The sequence below is a fragment of the Urocampus carinirostris genome, chromosome 13, assembly GCF_059441175.1.
Source record: "Urocampus carinirostris isolate Australia breed hairy pipefish chromosome 13, RoL_Ucar_1.0, whole genome shotgun sequence".
Classification (NCBI taxonomy): Eukaryota; Metazoa; Chordata; class Actinopteri; order Syngnathiformes; family Syngnathidae; genus Urocampus; species Urocampus carinirostris.
The window spans coordinates 18,994,832-19,014,461 of record NC_142361.1 but is presented as its reverse complement, the minus strand read 5'-3'; the positions used below and the strand labels follow the sequence as shown (position 1 = coordinate 19,014,461).

The window sequence follows — 19,630 nt, the reverse complement described above, 5'->3', positions numbered from 1 at the left end:
CCTGAACACGCTCCTCGTAAGCAGCGATGTCGGTCTCGATGGCCTCATGCTTTTTGGTAGCTGCCTCTACTGCTTGTAGGTCGAAGCCAAAGTTGTCCTGTGGGAAGCCACACACTCAGAAAGGCAAGAACTGATGGTGAGGCCTGTGTTGGCACATCAGTTTCACGTGGCCTCACCTGCGAAACAAGCCTCTGGTTTTCACTCAGCCAAGTCTCACGCATGGCAGCCTTGCGGTCAAAACGGCGGGCAAGCTGCTCCAGTTTTTCCTGACGAATCAGCTCTGTTCTCAGCGCCAACTCGCGTTCGTGTTCAGCCTTCTCTAGGCGCTCCCATGCCTAGAACCACACAAGCTGTAAGATGCCACTTCACATCTTGATGCCATCCACTGAGAACAGGCCTTAAAAGCACGCTTAAAAACTCTCAATAAAACTTTTGGTCACATTGACATTTCCTCAAATTGGATTAATTGCCTCATTTGTACTCATTTGTCTCACAGATTGATTGTGTTCAATTAAATCAGGGGATCATTACTAAATTAGCAAAAGGGTGTTTTTTTCAACTGATCAAACTTGTAGTCAAAGCCCTTTCAAGCAACTTTGACAGCTTTTGGAACTGTGCAAACACGAAAGCTTTTGAGTGATAGTCAAAGTATAAAAGGGCATACAGAAAGTTCCCAACCCTAAACGTGTAAACTGTGAATGGGCACCAATGACATCAGAGTGGGAGTAGCTACCTTGTTGATGTCTGATATGAGTTTTCCCTCGCGAGGCGTGTACACTTTCTGGTTGTTGGCTCTCATCTTGCTCTGGATGGTGAAGAGAAGAACTTCCAGGTTGCCCTTTTCTGTGAACCTAAGCACACATACAAAAACATATTTACACACGAGCACTTTTTTGTTGGAGGCTGAAATTTATCAAAGTGTTGAATTTTTGTCAAAAATGTGCTTATATCTTCAATTGAAGCCCCCGTTTCCATAAGCATACTCACTTTGGTGGCTTCTCCATTGTCCTGTAGGTGTTGAAGGCTTGCAGTTGCTGCTGGACGCCAACCAGAGAATTGGCAAACTTTCTGTTGTTGAGGATGATGATGGTCTGCTCGATCCACTCAAGGAGCTCGGATGCCAAACACTCATACTTGTCCACCATCTTCTGCGTTTCTATGGCATTGTCCAGAACCTGCAAGCAAAACCACATGTTAGACCAATACACATCAGATGCATCCTGAAAAAGGACGAGACTTTGCTTCGGCCAGGGGCACAACTTTTAGGTGAGGCGAGCCCCCACAAAATTTTCCATACTGTGCTCATGCTCTTTGACCGACTTTCACATAATTCTTTGGCGAATTAATATATATTTTCTTGGACAACGCAAACAAAAAGTTATTATGCTCACCTTGCCAATGCGCTTGCCCTCCACTTTGAGGGCCTTCATCTTCGAGAAATAGTGGTAGTAGGTGACAACATAGGTAATGATGGACTTCTCGTCAGGGTGATCCACACTGATGTCTGTCAGAATACCACAAGTGAACAATATTAGGAAAACAGGCACAGTGGTCACAACCCATGTGCTCACTGCAAAACCAGATCATAACAATAATTTAAACTCAGTGATTCTTCTTTTGAATGATAACAGCCAAATGAAATCAATATTCAAATCAACTCAATTAGACAGGTTTTTCCTATATGAGTCACAAAAAAAGTCAGCAGAAGACTTGAAAATGTTTTTTCTGGCCACATATGGATAGCAACAAATGGGTACTGTTACTCTGTCAGCCCAATTTGTAAATTACATTGTTGTTTGGAATGCCCTTTTTGAAATCTGAGCAATATTTTAGGAGAAACCAATAAGACAGTTTCAAGCTGAGGGTGTCTGGAAGTGCAGTGGGGTTTAAAAGAATTTTTCCGACCTTCGGGGTCCAGCAGCTTGGTAAGGCCCAGGTGTTGCTCGGCCAGGTTGAAGGCATTCTGCAGGTTGTAGTGAGCGTTGGACTTCTTCAACTTGTCAAAATCGATTAGGTCCGGTCTGACACGCAAGCAAACATTTTTAGTTATGCTCGGTCTTCAAATGTGGCAAAACCATGAAAACAAATACAGGTTTCTGTTTTGGTGCGCATTCGACAGTGGGTGTGTGTGTGTAGGGGAATACACAAGCACTTATTTGCTTTCTGAGAATAATTCATCATGATTGGAAGAAAAATATTTTTTCAAGGAAAATTTGATTTCATGTGATCAACGTAAGGAGCAATATGTTGCTTACATGACAACACGTCTAGTATGAAATTGAAGCAGTAGGAGAAACAAAAATGGAATTTAAAATCAATCAGCATTCCATTCAATATGAATGGACAGATTTGCTGATGAGTGGGCTTATTGGATCCATTAATGGGAGGGCAAGTCTTGTAAAATACGCTATTTAAGAAACGTTTCAGTTGTTTCCATGAATTTACTTGTACACTTATTTTGAAAGAAATTATGTTTCAGAATGTTGAGTGTCAATTTTATGTGAGGTGACATGATCAGCAGTTCTTTTACAACTTTGGATGTCTTTGTAGGCATCAGGCCGGAAGATGCACATATCAGAGCAAATATCCTAGATATGGTCATGCGTGGGTGTATATGTATGTCTTGCTTCCTTAAAAGCAGAGAGCATAGGGGGATGTGATTTGTGATGGCACTGACAGATGAGGACGTACCTGTGTTTGTGGATGATGGCATTGAAGGCCATTCCGTCCCTCCAGCTGGTGGAGAAGTTGTGTATGTTGACGTTTGGATAGCTGCAATGCAACGTGACACAAAGAAAATTCAATTTTTAGTCTGTGAAGTATTGTTGCTGTGACTGAAATGGCGGCATGTAGCCAAATCGACAACTTGGAGTACGTAGTACACATAGTATACTTCGACAAGGTTTTACAGTGGCAATATTCTCATCTCTCAAGTGTTTTTTTCACACTTTCTTGCCCCCAGCACTCACAAGTCAAAAGCAAAATAAGTGGTCAGGAGGAGTTTGGTGTGTTTGCGCAGTCAACTGACCCAGCTGTCTTCATCTGACACCAGAGCAGAAGAGCATCTTTAGCAGATTTCTTCTCTTTGTTGTCCTCTGTCTCCACACTGATGTCTTGGATCTGAAACATACACATTTTTTTTAATAGTGGTGGTTGAAAAACTTTGAATACACCGCACACACTTTTATGCAGAGAACATCATTTGTAGTTGGCATCAGGATGGACTTTTATCTCTCTCTCCCTATATATATATATATATCTATATATATATATATCTATATATATATCTATATATATATATATCTATATATATATATATCTATATATATATATCTATATATATCTATATCTATATATATATATCTATATATATCTATATCTATATCTATATCTATATATATATATATCTATATATATATATATCTATATATCTATATCTATATATATCTATATCTATATATATATATATATATATATATATATATATATACACATATGCATACATCTATACACATATACAAACATATATATATATATATATATATACATATAAATATATATATATAGATAGATAAAAGCCTAAAATGCATTAAGGCACATGAGAAAAAAAAAACTTTTGCAGATTTTGTACATCTTTTTAAGGCAAAAAAATATATTCGGACAAAAGCTTATCGATTCTACATAAAAAAACAACAAAAAACAAGTGCAAGCCGGACTGAGAAATCTGTAAAAATATCTCCAGGATAAGAGGTGCAATATTATAAAGAATTAGGTAGGAATAAGCAAGGAGTCATCATATTTTAAAACTAGTGTTGGAAGTCTCCTATGACAGCTGAGACAGACTGATTCAGGTTTGACACACACATACCTGGAAGCGCAGGATGATGGTCCAGATGAGGCCCAGCGTGAGGCGGTGGTTGCCATCCACTATGTCATGCGAGCCCATATTCTCCAGGTGGACGCGTTGCTCCTTGAGGAACTGCAGGGCCTTGTCCACGTTTTCGAGGCAATGGATCCTCATGCGGCCTTTGGTGGGCTTGGGCTAGCAACACACACACAAACGCAAACACAGTGGGACAACATTGGCAAAATTGACATTCTTCACACAACCTCCAAATGTCAGCTTCTAATATAGAAAACTTTCCTGAAACAAATCATTTAAAAATTAAGACTTGAGCATGCAGGTTTTACTTTTGACACATCAAGGACCATAACAAGAGTGCTGTGTATGTTTACATCACATTTAATTTCACATTCATTTTGGGGCTGAAAGAAAAACCTTCATTAGTATAAAGTCCTTAATCTGTTGAGTTTTTTTAATGTAATAGCAGATTTCGGCAAACAATTGGTGAGGTTGGGGGGGGTAGGGCATTATGTCCAATAGTTGTGAACATTCCCACTATTAGTGATAATTAAATTTAAATCGTGACTGTTAAAATGTCAGAAGAAAACATTTTAAGGCTCAAACTGAGCAGCCACACCAAAGTTGAACGGTCGGGACAAATTGCCATCTGTCATTCTCTGTAGCGGACAGTGCCAACTTGTTTTTAAGTTCCCGATGGATGAACACATAATGCTCATCCTTTCTCAGTGAAATTGCTGTTTTTTGTGATTTCCATCCATCCACTATTCTAACCGTTTTTCCTGTATAAGCAAATAGTATTTGTGCACACGTGTGCGTACCAGCCTCTCGCCGCTGAGGACCTCCAGCAGCTTAATAAGCATGCGTCCATCTCGGAGGTCCACGTACAGGTCGGTGATGCGACAGGAAACCCGTGACAGGTGAGAGTTGACCCATTTTGTGAATGTCTTCTTCTGCACCGCCTCACGCTCGTCTGAGGATCAAAACACACGTACGAAGTGTCAGCGCACGCTCGTTTTATATTTTCATCACACACGCACGCACACTTGTCATGGACTTTGATGCCAACAACTCTATTGTTTCCAATAGATATTAAGCAGCAGGGTGAGTGAGTGAGTGTGCGTGTTTCCTGTGTGAGCATTGTTCCCTGGCGTGCACATGGGAGGGGCTTCCTGCTGGAGAGAAACTGACAGAAATACGCAACACTTTTTCTCAATTAGACACTCGAAAATAACAGAAAACATAATGCTAAAATCAAGGGAGCAAAACATTAGAAAAGAACATAATCCATCAGGGATTTTTAACCAAGCATGATTACAAGAAAATATGATTATGATGACTGGCTAATAAGCGCAAGCCCAACATGCCACGCCTTCAAATCATTGTCGCTCTCAGATGCACAAGACACACAAAGCCAAAGTCAAAGTGGTCATCGGTTACTAAGTTTGCTGAACACACAGGAAGGAGGGCGTGCACGTTTATACGTGCCGCAGTAAGAAGAGCCAGCACTCAATTGATCTGGGGGGCATCCATAACATACACACACAGTTGGGATTTGACCTTAACCGGAGGACACACACAAAGCAGACATGGGCGGGTCCCTATGGGGAGATGAGAGAAGAGAGATATAGAGAGAGAGAGAGATATGTATAGAGAGCAAGCGAAAGCAAGATAGGTGGGATTGAAAGATATTTTGCTGCATTACTTAAAATAATAAGTAATATTACTTAAAATAAATAAGGTTCTCTATTTCAACTGCATGAGTTACATTCCAGTTTCTATTTGGCTTCATATTTTGTCTTGAGCCGCTAACAAAGCATTGCAAAATGGGCGGTGTCACTCATTCGCAACCAGTTGGAAGGACAAGTTCAGCGTCCGATCTGGGGGAGACCAAAAACATCTGGATCCACTAAGACAAACTCAAATGTCTCTCGCATGCGTCCAACTCACACCGGCTCACATGACACAATCCAAACACACACACAGAGACTCTCATCATGCGGTCATGGCAAAACGCATTCCAACATTCCTACTGTCCCATGAGAGGCCGGCCAGTCCTAAACTCAACCTGCTCACACAATTGTTGGACGTGGGGCTTTCGTTGCTGTAGCAACCAGTCAGACAAAAAAAGTCATAGATGTACCAAACCAGACTTCTCTGCAGTGATGTCATGACATAGAAAAAAAGTTAGTCACGTCATGTGCAAATGTTTCACAATTTGAGCGAACACCCACACACAAGACTTTGGAAACAGAAGTTCTTGATATTGTTTACATGGTGGATTTTGGGGGGGGGAAGGTGGTTGTGCAGTACTAGTTAATGCCATAAAATGCTTGGCAGCTAGACTGGAACACATGCACTAGCACAATGTCCTTATTTGACATAAGGGCGTGAAAAGTGCTTTTCAATTAATGTTAGCGTGTAGCTAACAGCCATCATACATGATTCGAATTTAAGGGGTGTTCACCTAGAAGGGAGGCAGCAGCCACCACACCCATAAACCGTGGCCTCGCTATAAAAAGAACAAACCTACGGGTGGGTGTTAACTTTTTGGGATTGTTTTGCTAAAGCTAGGCTTTGAAAATAGACATCTTAATCATTTTCTCTTAATTTCTTAGAAAAATGACCAAAATAATTAGTATCTTCATAGATCTGAAAAAAAAAACTTTTCTCTTTAGGATATTTGGTAACACTTTTTTCCCAAGACACTGATGGAAAAAAAATCGGGCCAGGTGACAGCTGACTGATTGACTAACCTTATTTAAATGAGCAATCTAATATTTGTTCGTGTGTGTGTTCATGTGTGACATTCCGCAACAGGGAACAGACAAAGCATCTTTTGAAAGTGGCATGGATGCGATAACGAAGCAACGCACGCTTGCCATTGCCACACGAGAGGAAAGCAGCACAAGCAGAAAAAAATAAACACAAAAAGAAGCTAGAGCCACTGATGTGTGGTTGCTCTGACAACCAGGGGGTTCAGTAGGTCACTGTATCAGATTGTCACTCAAGAAGCCTGACAGATGACATCACACCAGCGGCAACCAATCCGCTTGCAGAAGAGCAAGCAGTTCTGAATAATTTACGCAGATTAGCAAACCGGCAGCTGTAAGACGGAAACAGACAAATGAAGTTCACTTTTATTCTCATTCTTACGAATCAAACACTCAATTTTGAAACTGAAGTACTTAAAAATGTAATCCGAAAGTATCCCAATTCAATTGCCTTTTTGTACTAATCTCGGGAACCATGCATGGGCACCCGGGGAACACCACAGTGGCATACAAGTCTGGCCAACTCGTGATTCTACCAGGAGATCCAGTGTTTGAAAATAATATTTAAAATGCATTATTACTAGATTTCTGGATACGCAGAACATTTTTCACTCTGTCACACATTCACACTTTGGCAGTGGCAAGTTAGGTGTGTAGCCTCGCCAATTACCACCGGACATTCACAAATTTTATGCACCAGAATAGCACTGGAAGCAAATGTTTTGTGCAACGAATCAGCCAAGAGAACTGAGATCAAACAGGAAACCTTTGGGGTTACTGGGTGACCTAAACGGACACATTTTCATTCATTCATTGTCCAAAACATTTATCCCGATAAGGTTCACAGGGGTGCTGGAGTACAATCGAGTTGGACGTAAAATTTGCCCTGAAAATAATCAATTTCAATCATTGCACTTAATCTAAACCTTGAATTAAAAGTTCAATTTATTCAAAAATGAATCCCGGACTGTAATGATTAGGTGGGGTCCACTGAATATAAATTAGTTTTTAAAAAATGTGCATGTAGCATCCATAGCTAATGCTGCCTAACATGCTTCAATGTCACGATGAGTGGCAATGCCAGATAATGCTTTTACAATCTTACTACAAAGACATTTTGGTCACTTTTCACATGAGCTCAAGTCTAAACATTTGTTTGATCATGACTTTGAAGCTCAAAAGACAAAAGAGATGGTAAAACTTTTTTTGTAGGTGCCTCTGTGTGCAAAAATCTCAGTAAGGTTTGATGATGCCCTGTCAAACACGAAACTCGTCATATAGATCATTTGTCATCATCATACTGCAACCAAAACACGAAGCATCTGGACCACAGATAGTGACAGGGAAACACACAAACACGTGCAAACAATCTCACACATCATATTTTAAACTTCTGCTGCAAGCCGCCCCCCCCCCCCTCCCATGTGCTGCCAGAGCATGCTCAGTGGGTGACTTCCATCAAAGACCCCTTTCATCGAATAGCGCGAGTTCGCACACACAAGCAAGCACCGGTTTGAGCCAGACGGTGTGTTGGAGCTCCATCACTTCCTCATAGTGCCACCTTAGCAGTTTGCGTCAGACAATAGCGGCATTTTGCTAGAATGTTGCAATTTAATCAGTTAAGTGCCGAGAATGTTCCCGACATGTTGCCGCTGGTGCTGGTTTGGTGGAAGATCATGTGAGGGCCACATGGGCAAAGTGCTAGTTCTCAATGGTGTCATTGACAAATGGTGGCATCCAGAGGTCGTGGTCGGGGTAACCATTTTTTAAATGTTGCTGTCCAAAAATGTCTCCTGGGTTCTTAGGGTGTTTTGGGTCTCACAGCATGATACACACTCAGCCAAGTGACCCACACGTAGGAGCTCAACCCCGCAACTTGCGTTCATGTGGCATTAGCCCGTACCCATGGTTCTCTCCCTTTATATCCAGCGCCATCTCGAGGATTTTTCAGCTGCTTTAGTAGTGATCTTGATGGCTCTGCTCCTTGCTGTTCCATAGAGCTTTGTGGAGCACAATGAAAAGTATTGCAAAGACATCTAGGAGCTAAATATTTCCAGTTGAGAAAAAAATATGATTACGCGTTTTTGTTTACACAGGCAAGAAATATATATTTTTTCACAGTCTAGTGCACCTGTTTAGTGTGGTGCTGGTCAAGGGAAAGAACCTGTCTCCCGGCCTCTTAGTCCTTGTTTTAGGGGACTTGTGGCATCTGCTAGAGGGCGGCAGGTGGTGGCCCAGGTAAGAGGAGTCCTAAATAATGTTGTTGGCTCTTCAGCAGTATTGCAAGCCGGCAATGTCCTCCATAATAACAGCCAATGATTTAGTTGATCCGTGATGAGCCACAACGGCGGTTATGACCAGATGATGAAGCAGAAAAGAGCGCATAAGACAGACGCGAGGTCGACTGATCATGTTGGACACGCCCCTCCCCTCCATGCACAGCTCGGAGATCCCCAGTGCAGCATCCTGCTGTCTAATTGGCTGCTAAGGGACAACAAAGGCAGGACGGGAGGAAGGGCTTTATTGGGGGCACATTACACTTATTTGGGGAGTCTTTGTGCATCTGTGCACCCATGCACGGCGTAAAAAGCATCTGATTTAAAGGTACTGAATCAATATTGATTCAAATACTGGATGTATGTTTTTCAAAAACTGATCTCTTGTAAGACTGTGATTTGGATCTATGAATGGGCGAGGTCAGGACACAAATTAGTCACTAAATCAGTCAGTTTTCAGTTAGAAAACATTACCGACAAAAAAGAAAGACGTGGGGCAATGTTCACAGACTGACAAGGACAACTCAGTGGTGAAGTTACAAATTCAGGCCAGCATCCAATGGGCTTCTGCTAAGCAAATTCCACCACAATGCGCGGATCAACAGTTAGTGGTTGCTCATGATTGATGGCTCATCAAATGACTGAAGGTGTCATCTCGCAAGGCTGGCCAATAGCAAGGGAATAATGGTTTTCAAAAGTTGGACCAATCACGCAGTAGCCCCGTTGTGATTCTGTAGGGACACTCTTTGTTTTTAGAGCTCTCTCATCACTCAGATGTCAGGCAAAGTATTTCACTTCTGTGGGCTCTTGCAAAACACTCTTCTCTCCACATGCTCAAAAGCATCCAACACCTAAGCTAAATCATGAACATCCAGTAATGGGTTTATTGTTAAATTAGCAACTAAAAACTACTAAATCCTTGCAAATTAGGATTCGGAACATAAAAACTAATGCACATGTCTAATCCAAACCTTTGTCCTTTATGTTGATGTGAAGAATACGATACCCTGGTCACCTTTTAAGGGGATGCAGCTGCAGTCAGGAGTCTTAGGTTGCGCTCATCAGAAAATGTCGAAATGACACCCGTCAAAAACAAAAGCAATGAAAAACTAAGGAGCAAAACACAGTCGAAAAACGTTTATCGGCCTGCAGGTCCAAAGACATGAGCTAATAAGTTCTAACATCATCTAAGGTCCAATGTGCTGGACATAAATTGGGTGAAGAGTAAAATACGAAAAGTCTTGCAAACTACAGAGCAAACCATTTCTGGAATAATTTATTTCTGGCATTAAATGCATTCTGGGATATATTTGTAGCCGAATGTTGTCGGGTCATGTGTACGCCTGTTGAACTTTCTCTACATCACGAGGATGCACCAATCGACAAGAAGGCAAGCGGACAAATAGCTTTTGTCTCTTGTTAAGATGGAGAGATTGCTTCTCCAGCTGTTTGCTGCCGTTTTCCTTCATCAGGAAGTTGGCTGCTGATTTTTAAGAAGAGCTGTAAAGCTGCATCATTCCTGCCTCACCTCACCCCCACCTACTTTTTTTGCTGTTGACATTCGCCCCAAAAAGCAAACACATCTGCCTCTGTCTTACCTTGGAGCTGCTTGAAACGGCCCTCCAGCTGGTTGTAGTTGAATGCTGCCTGGCCTGGGAAGCCACCACCACCCCCTCCGCCCCCGGGCCCTGGGCTGGATGCCCGAACGGGGCTACGGCTGGGGCTATAGTTACGAGAAGGGCCAGGGATGACTGAAGGAGAAGAAGGGGAAAGCGGTCCGGCATAGTCCAGCGTTGGGGACAGAGGTGCTGTGAATGTGCTGCTGGCGCTCTGGAACTCCATCATCAAACTTCCAAGCCACTTCAAATCAAGTATTCACCAGTATAAAAAGAAAAAAAACAGTCTTCACGCTGAAGCAATCCAGATCAATCCGATGGATTCAGGAGATCGGGTCCTCGCGCGAACATCCATGTGAGCACAAGTAAATGGGAGCCTTCTTTAAACTCAGCCGCCACAAAAAAGGTTGGCACAGAAAAAGCTGGAAATAGAGGCATGAAATGATGGACAGAAAGAAAAGGTTGAAGGAAGAAAGGAAGCCAGGCTTATAGGCGGGAAAGGAGTTTGTCTTCCAGCCAGACGCTCACATACTGAAAAGCTCCAGACTGAAAACACCTCTGCTGGGGGGAGGGGCCAGCAGAGGGAGCGGCCACGGGGAGCGCACTGCCAATCGTTTCAGGCCTCATTTGAATAAGAGGCGGTACCAGGAAAGGGAAACATAAAGCTTGGGGAAAAAAAAAAGAGCCAACACATCGTAAGAAGTACGAATAAGAATGTGTAGAGTTTAAGTTTTTAACTTGATAGGAGAACTCAAAATTGTACCCGTGACAAATAATTCTGATCCGTGTACAATTTGTGTGATGAAACAAGATCCACTCTTGTGTATCCATCTGTGGGGGCGACCAATCACATCTCACATAGAAGCTAAACCATGATTGGTAACAGAACAGGTGAATTTGGACTTCTTACCGGGACTTTGTATTCAACGCATATTCATCGTAAAGCTCTGTTTAGATTAACCGTGAAGCATACTATACTCAAATATTTTATTTTGAACACTTGCCATAATGCGGTTTACTTTTCATGGTCTTGCTACTTCACGGAATTGCAGCGTGCAATGTGTTCTGCATTCTGATTGGCTAAAAAGTATTTCCTCTTTTTCTCTACACGTGCACCAATAACATCGTAGTTTAAAATGTACACATACATGAAAACAACAATTTTTCTTTACGTACATGCAAATTCTCTTGCAATTTTGAATTTTTGTAAAACCAGTAATGCTAACAAAACGCTCTGCACAAGCAAAAGTATTAAAAGTAATTGTACTGTATGAAAATTGCAAAAAAAAAAAAACAACATTAAGTATTCTACATAAACTTACTTTACAGATTTAATTTAACAATGGATTTTTTTGGAATGTACCGCCTGGGAAAATGAAGGTTTGGTGGATTGAAACTTTATCTTCAGCTGGCTGTTTTTGGGTGTGTTTTTCACTTAATTTTTTATTTTCAGACATGTTAAGGCTTAAAAAGTGGTCGGCGGCGCCCTCTGTTGGCTGCGGCTGCATCGGCTCGCTACAACGGGTCAGGTGCAATCGACATTTCGTTCTGTGTACATTGTTACACAGAATGACAATACAAGGAAATTATTATTATTATTATTATTATTGCATTATTTAAAAAAAATAACTGAACACCTGAAAAGAAAAAGGAAACTGACGGGTTGATCAAATTTTGCCACCTGAATTTCTTTGAATGAAGCATCCACATGCAACGAAAAGTGAAATGGGGAAAAAAGCTTTATTTTTGCTATTTGAAATACCTTTTCTTTGCAACTAAAGTTTGTTAGATGAGGCCTCTCAGATATTAGATGGAAGACTCTTGAGCTGACCCACTAGGTTGCTGTGACCTTTCTTGCTTGGCGTATTACTATTTAAAAGCACTCTTGCACACATTATTCAGTTTGAACCAGTCAAGACCATTGGGTCTCGCATTGGCACAGTGGTAAGGCTGAGTCACCTCCCGTGTGGGTGGGTAGCTGAGACAGTATAAAACAAGGGATCACCTTAGATCAGACAGACTTCTTTTGAGTCATGCTGAAAAAGGCTATGTATTCAATATTTCTGGCATCCAGTAAATAGTTAAATCAAATATGCTGTCTCCTGGTTCTCATTTCTAGTAGAGCAATCATTTAGGATTAAAAAATTGCCTAACCTTGCAAGTTTGACATATTTTAGACATTTTGAAAATAAATTACTCTTTGCTGCCCTTTGAAAAAGGTTGTGTTGTATGGCTTTCAATATGTAATTTACCTGAAAGATTACCTCTTCATAATGTCACAATCGTTGACAAAAACAAGCAATTGCCTGGGCTGGTCTTAACAATAAATGATAAGATAAATGATAGGAATGCAGATGATAAGTATGTCGTCAACAATCAAATTGAGCAATTGGCGGGTTGAAGGTGAAAAAGTTGACCTGGGTGTGATCAAAGCAAATACAAAACTGCGGCCAAGCGAGCGGAAACGGGAAGCGGACGGACGGGCGAGCGGATGGACGGACGTTTCCTCACAACAACTACTCCAAGTCCAAACATCCTGACAATGTTTTAGCCCTAATATTAGCACTACTAGATGACTTTTTGTGTGTGCGCGCGCATCTTCTTCCTGTCTGAGCCACACTCCCACTTCCTCTTAGACAACATTGCGATTTAAATCGCACAAGAACACGAAAGGCTGCATCCACAGACAAAAACATTCAGCAGCAAAGCCCCTTTGTAACCAAGTGAAAATGCATCAAGTTGATGATTGACGGATGTCCTGAGGGTAAAAAGTTCACCTGACTGCACTTTGCACGGTTAGCTCCCCAGATGTAAGTTAGCTAACATGACGGCTAACATTTTAGCATTATCTAGTTTGTATTTTGGTTCATCTCAGACATCTCAATAAGATCATCAAGACTAAGTGTTTGATGACATGACACTGTCACTTTTTATCTTAACACTAGTGTAGCCTGCCTCTGCTTAATAGCATATCTACTGTAGCATGTGTTCAACCACATCTATTATGTTACATTTTTGAATGAGACCTGCTGGCATCATATTTATTAAACAATCTTACTTTATGCGCTTCAAACGGTTTATAAACATGTCTGTAATCGAAGCCTACATTTGAAAGGGAGAATGTATACACGAGGTGTATTACCATATCTGTGCAATGACTAATCTGTCGAAAAATATCGCTGACCACAATAGCAAAACATTGGATTGCATTCGATTCCTGGTTATTTTGTAAGGTTTATTGTTCTATGTTCTTTATCAATTATCCATTATCCGTTATCGGTCATATCATATTCCGCTACAAAGCAAAGGGGCCATGACACTTGCTCTCAGCCAAGCGGCTGAATCAAGGTCCTAGCCACAGAGCCAAGCAGCGATCAGTGCGAACGCACCGTTCCCAGAGGTACTGCGATACCGGGCGATGCGTGGGATGGACAGAGCAAGCTCTTATTCCATTTCCCGATTGCAAAAATCAAACTTACAGCATTGCTGTAACTTCTAGATAGCGGAGATCGCCTAACCGACACATGTCATTACAGTCCAAACCTGGTGAGAGAAACCAATCCTGATCGCTCTTAACCACTAGTTAAATAATTAAGGGCCTAGATTATATCTCATTATCAGACTATTTTTAGTCCCGGTAACAAAAACAAATGTTAGCGGATGGAGAAAACTGAAAGTCATCCAGAAAGCTATAACTAAATGCACAACAAAGGAAACATTTCTTTGTCTCTTCAGCTAGTACAAAATGCCGCAGCGAGGCTCTTAACCAGGACAAAAAAGTACGATCACATAACACCGATTTTGGCTAACCTGCATTGGCTCCCAGTTAGCCAAAGATGTGACTTCAAAGTTCTCTTAGTATTGTACAAAATCATACATGGACTTGCTCCCTCTTATCTTTCAGATCTGATCTGCCACTATGTCCCGGGTCGAAGCCTACGATCTGAGAGTGCTGGTCTTCTGATGATCCCGAGAGCAAAGAAGTCTTCTGCTGGTTCGAGAGCGTTCTCCATCCGGGCACCGGTGCTGTGGAATGCTCTTCCCCCTGAGATTCGATCTGCAACCTCAGTGGAAATGTTTAAATCTAAACTTAAAACTCACTTCTACTCCATTGCATACGAATAACCTACTCCTCTTGTCGGTTGAAAATAGTTTGTGTAATATAGTGTAACAATCTGTGAAGCCCTTTGAGACTCTTCGTGATTTAGGGCTATACAAATAAAAATGACTTGACTTGACTTGTATGATGATGAAAAAGTTCATAGTTACAATAATTTCTTATGTTGATGATAGACACTATACATTTCGGATTAAATTGAAACCCATTTTGGAGTCAATTAGCAAGAGCTAGGCTTGGCAGCAAATGTTAGCAGGGTTATATGTACAAGCATTTCTCAGTTGGGACCTTATTTATCCGATAGCATTACGAGACAGCATTGTGAGATGAGTGCAGAGGTAAAAGGTCAGAGAACATCACAGACGGCAGATGTTGGGATAAGTAATTAAAACGACCATGTTGGCCTGGCAGCGACCGTCACGCTGCGTTTCCTGTCGTCATCCGGCTTCCTCGTGGTTCAGGCCCCCAGCATATCGCCAAACGTGTCCATTCATACATAACTCGACAATTCCACTCGTCACACTATTTTCTGCTGTTACCAGAGGTGGGTAGAGTAGCCAAAAATTTTACTCAAGTAAAAGTACTGTTACTTCAGAATAATATTACTTAAATAGAAGTAAAAGTAGTCATCAAAATACTTGAGAAAAAGGTAAAAAAGTACTTGGTGAAAAAATTACTCAAGTACTAAATAACTAGCTACGTCTTAATTCATTGATTTTTTTTAAACAACCGATCAGATCGTCAAATCATCAAAGTTCTGTGTTTTCTTTGTCGGTATTGGTAAGCGACATTTTTGATCCGTTTTACCCGTAAAAACATTTTCCCCCACTGAAGTTGAATATGGTAACGTGACGAGGCTGCTACATTTGATGTTTTAACATGGTATAGCCTGGCGGAGTTCTGCGTCAAAATAAATGCACCTTAGCGGAGACAGACGGACGTGTACTTACATGGATGGGATTTGTTAAGAAACGAAGAAACGACTTCAATGTTGCCTATTGTAGCGGAGTAAAAGTAATGTTTTTTTCTTCACAAATTTACTCAAGTAAAAGGTATGGGGATTTAAAAATACTCCTAGTAGTACAAAATTTCCCTGAACTTACTCAAGTAAGTGTAACGGAGTAACTGTATTCAGTTACTACCCACCTATGGCTGATACACAGGATTTCTGTATTTCGTCATAAAATCTGTTGCTTTGAAGAATATGGATCAGGGAGGTCCTCATAAAGCATTTAGACATAAAGTTTACGTCAATAAACACATTTGGGATATTTGGAAACTTTACTTTCACCCATGCTTGCTTACTGAACCAGAGGTAAGATTGGGCCTAAACAGGCAGCGAGAGAGAAGCCTGGCCAAAACTTGATGATGATTTGGATCGCAATTTGGGTTGGTTCAGACTTTAGCTTAAGCTCTTACCTGAGTGGTGAACTGCATATTTGATGAATTGGACACATTTTCACATTTGTTGACTATGATTCCATTACTTATTTAGTTGGAAAATTGTTTACGAGATGTCACAGATCGTATTACCAGGCAAAAGCAGATGTTTTTAAACGTTACACCTGAGAGGCCAAAATTGTGAGGTTTTGGACAAGTTTATGTTGGTATATTTTTTGGAAAATAATAATTCAGTTGTTAAAATAACTTTTGACCGTTTTGGCAATTCAATAATTATGGATTAATCGGTAAATTGTTGCACATACAGTGTACAAATCCATTTAATGAAAAAGCAATGAGTGATTTGGATTCCTGGAATTTTACATGGGAGAAGAAAGCTGTACAGTTTAAGGACGGCCATTTTGACATAGGACAAAAGTACTTGGTATTTGCACGTTGGAAAATGTTGTCCTAGAGCATGTACAGCCTTTAAGATGCAAATATTTTGGCCCCTGTGGCCTTGCAAGTTGAACGACGGTATTAGTATTTGTCAAAGAGAAACAGCCGTTGCCTCAGACGGCAGGCAAAGTGAAGACTTTGGAAAATATCAAATTGCCGAACGTTTAAAATAGTGAAATTGCTAGTGAGGTGCCATTCTCAAAGCATCTCATTTAGTTTTGCTTTGGAGCTGTTGGTGTAAAATTGCTAGATTTGGCTTCAAGTCATAATTTGGTTTCCGAATGCATTGGGGTAACTCAATTACATTTGGCAAAGGAAAACATTTATAATAGATTTGACAGTGAGCAACGCCAAACGTGGAGTTTAATGCGTTTATTTGACATGCAGCTAGTTTTGTACTCCCTGACCTCTTGAAACGCGGGGTACCGTTTACATGCAGACAATCTGACTGAGCTAAGATATTTAGTTATGTAAAGTCTTATTAACGCATACAAATCTGATTATGGTATTTATCCTACCAGAAATAATTGGAAATAGTTTTGTGTTTATTTTTGATTAGTCGTGCATGTATACCAACTTGACTGATCCATTCTGAATTTCTCCATTGGGACACTTTTATTTCATCGTTTGTGAGGCGTAGAACTGTGGACTTGTAGTGCAGATACAAATGATACATGCTAACTCTGGCTAACTCGCTAAACAATCCTTGTGAATTGGTGTATTCCCCGTGTGATCTCATTTTTATAGTCCACCCCAATTTCCAAGAACCTGAATAAATAGTGCAAGTCAATGCGTCTGGGAATTAAAATAAGAGCACAACTTGTAAACACACAAAACACGGTAAGAGAGCACACTTTCGGATTGAGGAAGAAACAAGCGCAGTACTTTATTGATGGTGGTGAGTAATAAGTATTAAATAATCTTTGATTCAATGTCAAAAGTTAGATGTAGAAATAGACGTCATTTCTGTAAAACCGTCATTCATGCTTTGCCCCCTTCCAAACGTATTATGCCAAAACGCAATGCGATTAACAGGTACAGTTAATGGGGACCAAAACCACCCACGAAAAGTGAAAATCCGAGAAGTAGCGACGCCCCTTCATAAATGCTTTAAAAAAAATAAAAAAATAAATAAAATAAATTTAAAAAAATTATTTTATTTTATTAGTTTTTTAGACTTGCGAAGCTCTGAACCCGCGAACGTGGAACCACGGACTAGCGACGCCCCTTCAAAAAGGTCTTTTAAAAAAAAAAAACATTTTATTTTATTATTACTATTTTTAGATCTGCGAAGCTCTGAACCCGCGAATGTGGAACCACGAAGTAGCGACGCGCCTTCAAAAATGCTAAAAAAATAAATAAAGTTTTTATTTTATGTTTTTAAATTATTTTATTATTATTTATTTTTTCAGACCCGCGAAGCTCTGAACCGCGAAGTAGCGAGGTCCCACTGTAAACTATTCATTGATTTGTCTGACATTCCGAATTCCGTTCAAAAATGGACTATTCCCTTCATGTAAACGTACCCACAGTTTACGTAGCAAGTGCAAATTTTTTGGCGTAACATGTATCATTGAATTTGACCTTTACTGTGTTGGCATCATGATTCTAGCCAAACTGTATCTGGCCCACAAGCGTGGAGCCCAACTCAAATTCACAACGTGAAAGTTGAATTTTAAAGACAATACGACCATCTATCAGAACATCCCTCTAAAGAGGACATTTCCAGCCATGGCGAATTTTTTTTTAAATTTTACTAACGCCAGGGAGTGCATTATTCAAGGATCCAAATGATGTGGCATTCAGGAAGTGTTACACAAATGAAGATTTATAAAAGAACATCAACAAAGAAAAAAGAATACTATTTGTAAGCCGATGATGTAACAAAGTGATTGGTCATCTTAAAACTTATGAGCTGTGATCAGGCCAACAACAGCAGCAGTTCAGACAGGCCTGTTGAATTTTACACCAACATGTCACACGCATAAAAAGACATTCCTGTATTGACACCGACATCAACAACAAAAACAATTCCAATCAGGAGGAGAGCGACAGCAACTTCCTGTTAAGGTGGCTAACTTAATGCTTTTACTCAAAAATTGGGAACACTTCCTGCCTACACACAAGCACGCACTCACACCCGTGCATGCATGCACACAGACAGGAAGAGGAACAAGCACTCTCCAGCCGCGTTTGTGGAATGCATAGGACTCGGTTTCCATGGTGACTGCCGGTTTTGTGTTTCCTGGTATATCGTATGTGGGTGGAACACTCTTGACTTACACACATTATTTGAATAGATAGAGCAGACCATGAAATAGATGATCAGTCAACTTTGAGCCGAAGTAGAATTTTGGATTCTTTAGGGTAACAATAATTTGCTGTTATATTTGTTCTTTTGTGCACTGGTGAAAAAGTACACATCTATGCTTGAATAACTTAACTCCGCTGCTCGCTTAGCCCCGCCCATAAGTCAATTTTCTGAAATTTTACAGATGTAAGGAATCAACTTGACATCGACGCTGGATTTCAACAGTCATACTTTCCAGGGTTTCACATCCAGCAGATCGAAACACATTGAAATGTTTCACCTTATGGCTAAGGTGATAACATACACAGCCCACACTTTAAATTCAGTAACAAGACACGTGCACACGCACTATCTTGTGCATGTATCAGACCGTTATGAATTATTTAGTGAGGCAGGACACTGCAGTCTATCGTCTCACAGACACAAAACCAAGAAAAGATGTTCATGATGAGGTGAAAATGGAGAAAGTAGTTCAAAAATAAACTAAGTCAACAATCACATTCCATTTAGATTAGGGTTCACAAACCAAATACAGACAATAAATAGCAAAGGTGGTTAATGATCAGCGGAGGATCAAGGAAGTGTGAGACAAGTTCAAAGTACAAAAAAAGTATTAAAAGTGAAAGTTAATTCCAAAATGTCAAATATGTGATACATAATACCATGCACATTTTTAACTTTACTTCCCTGTTTTACCAAAATAAGTCAAAAAATTTGCGAATGGATTGCATTTTTAGAAAAACATGTAATTGTTTTGTAAAGACGTTCATGTCTGTTCAGGTCAAACACACACACACACTCACAAACATGGCACCCATCATTTCAGCACACACCC

At 40.5% G+C, this 19,630-nt stretch overlaps 1 protein-coding gene and 1 pseudogene across 2 annotated transcripts in view; both read right to left on the bottom strand.

Moving 5' to 3' along the window:
• sptbn1 (spectrin, beta, non-erythrocytic 1) overlaps positions 1-19,630 on the bottom strand; it is a 69,137-nt gene that overhangs the window by 27,667 nt on the left and 21,840 nt on the right. The window contains exons 1-11 of one of the 2 annotated variants that reach the window (XM_088351534.1): positions 10,511-10,988; positions 4,684-4,835; positions 3,869-4,042; positions 3,029-3,120; positions 2,692-2,772; positions 1,906-2,021; positions 1,392-1,504; positions 988-1,175; positions 734-851; positions 177-335; positions 2-97 (exon numbers count right to left, since the gene is read on the bottom strand). In XM_088351534.1, coding sequence (XP_088207660.1) covers positions 2-97; positions 177-335; positions 734-851; positions 988-1,175; positions 1,392-1,504; positions 1,906-2,021; positions 2,692-2,772; positions 3,029-3,120; positions 3,869-4,042; positions 4,684-4,835; positions 10,511-10,757 — 1,536 coding nt within the window. In that variant the 5' untranslated portion in view covers positions 10,758-10,988. Of the gene's footprint in view, position 1; positions 98-176; positions 336-733; positions 852-987; positions 1,176-1,391; positions 1,505-1,905; positions 2,022-2,691; positions 2,773-3,028; positions 3,121-3,868; positions 4,043-4,683; positions 4,836-10,510; positions 10,989-19,630 lie in introns of those variants that run through there. The other variant, XM_088351535.1, reaches the window with a different exon arrangement.
• Positions 13,907-14,031, bottom strand: LOC148353944 (U2 spliceosomal RNA; annotated as a pseudogene).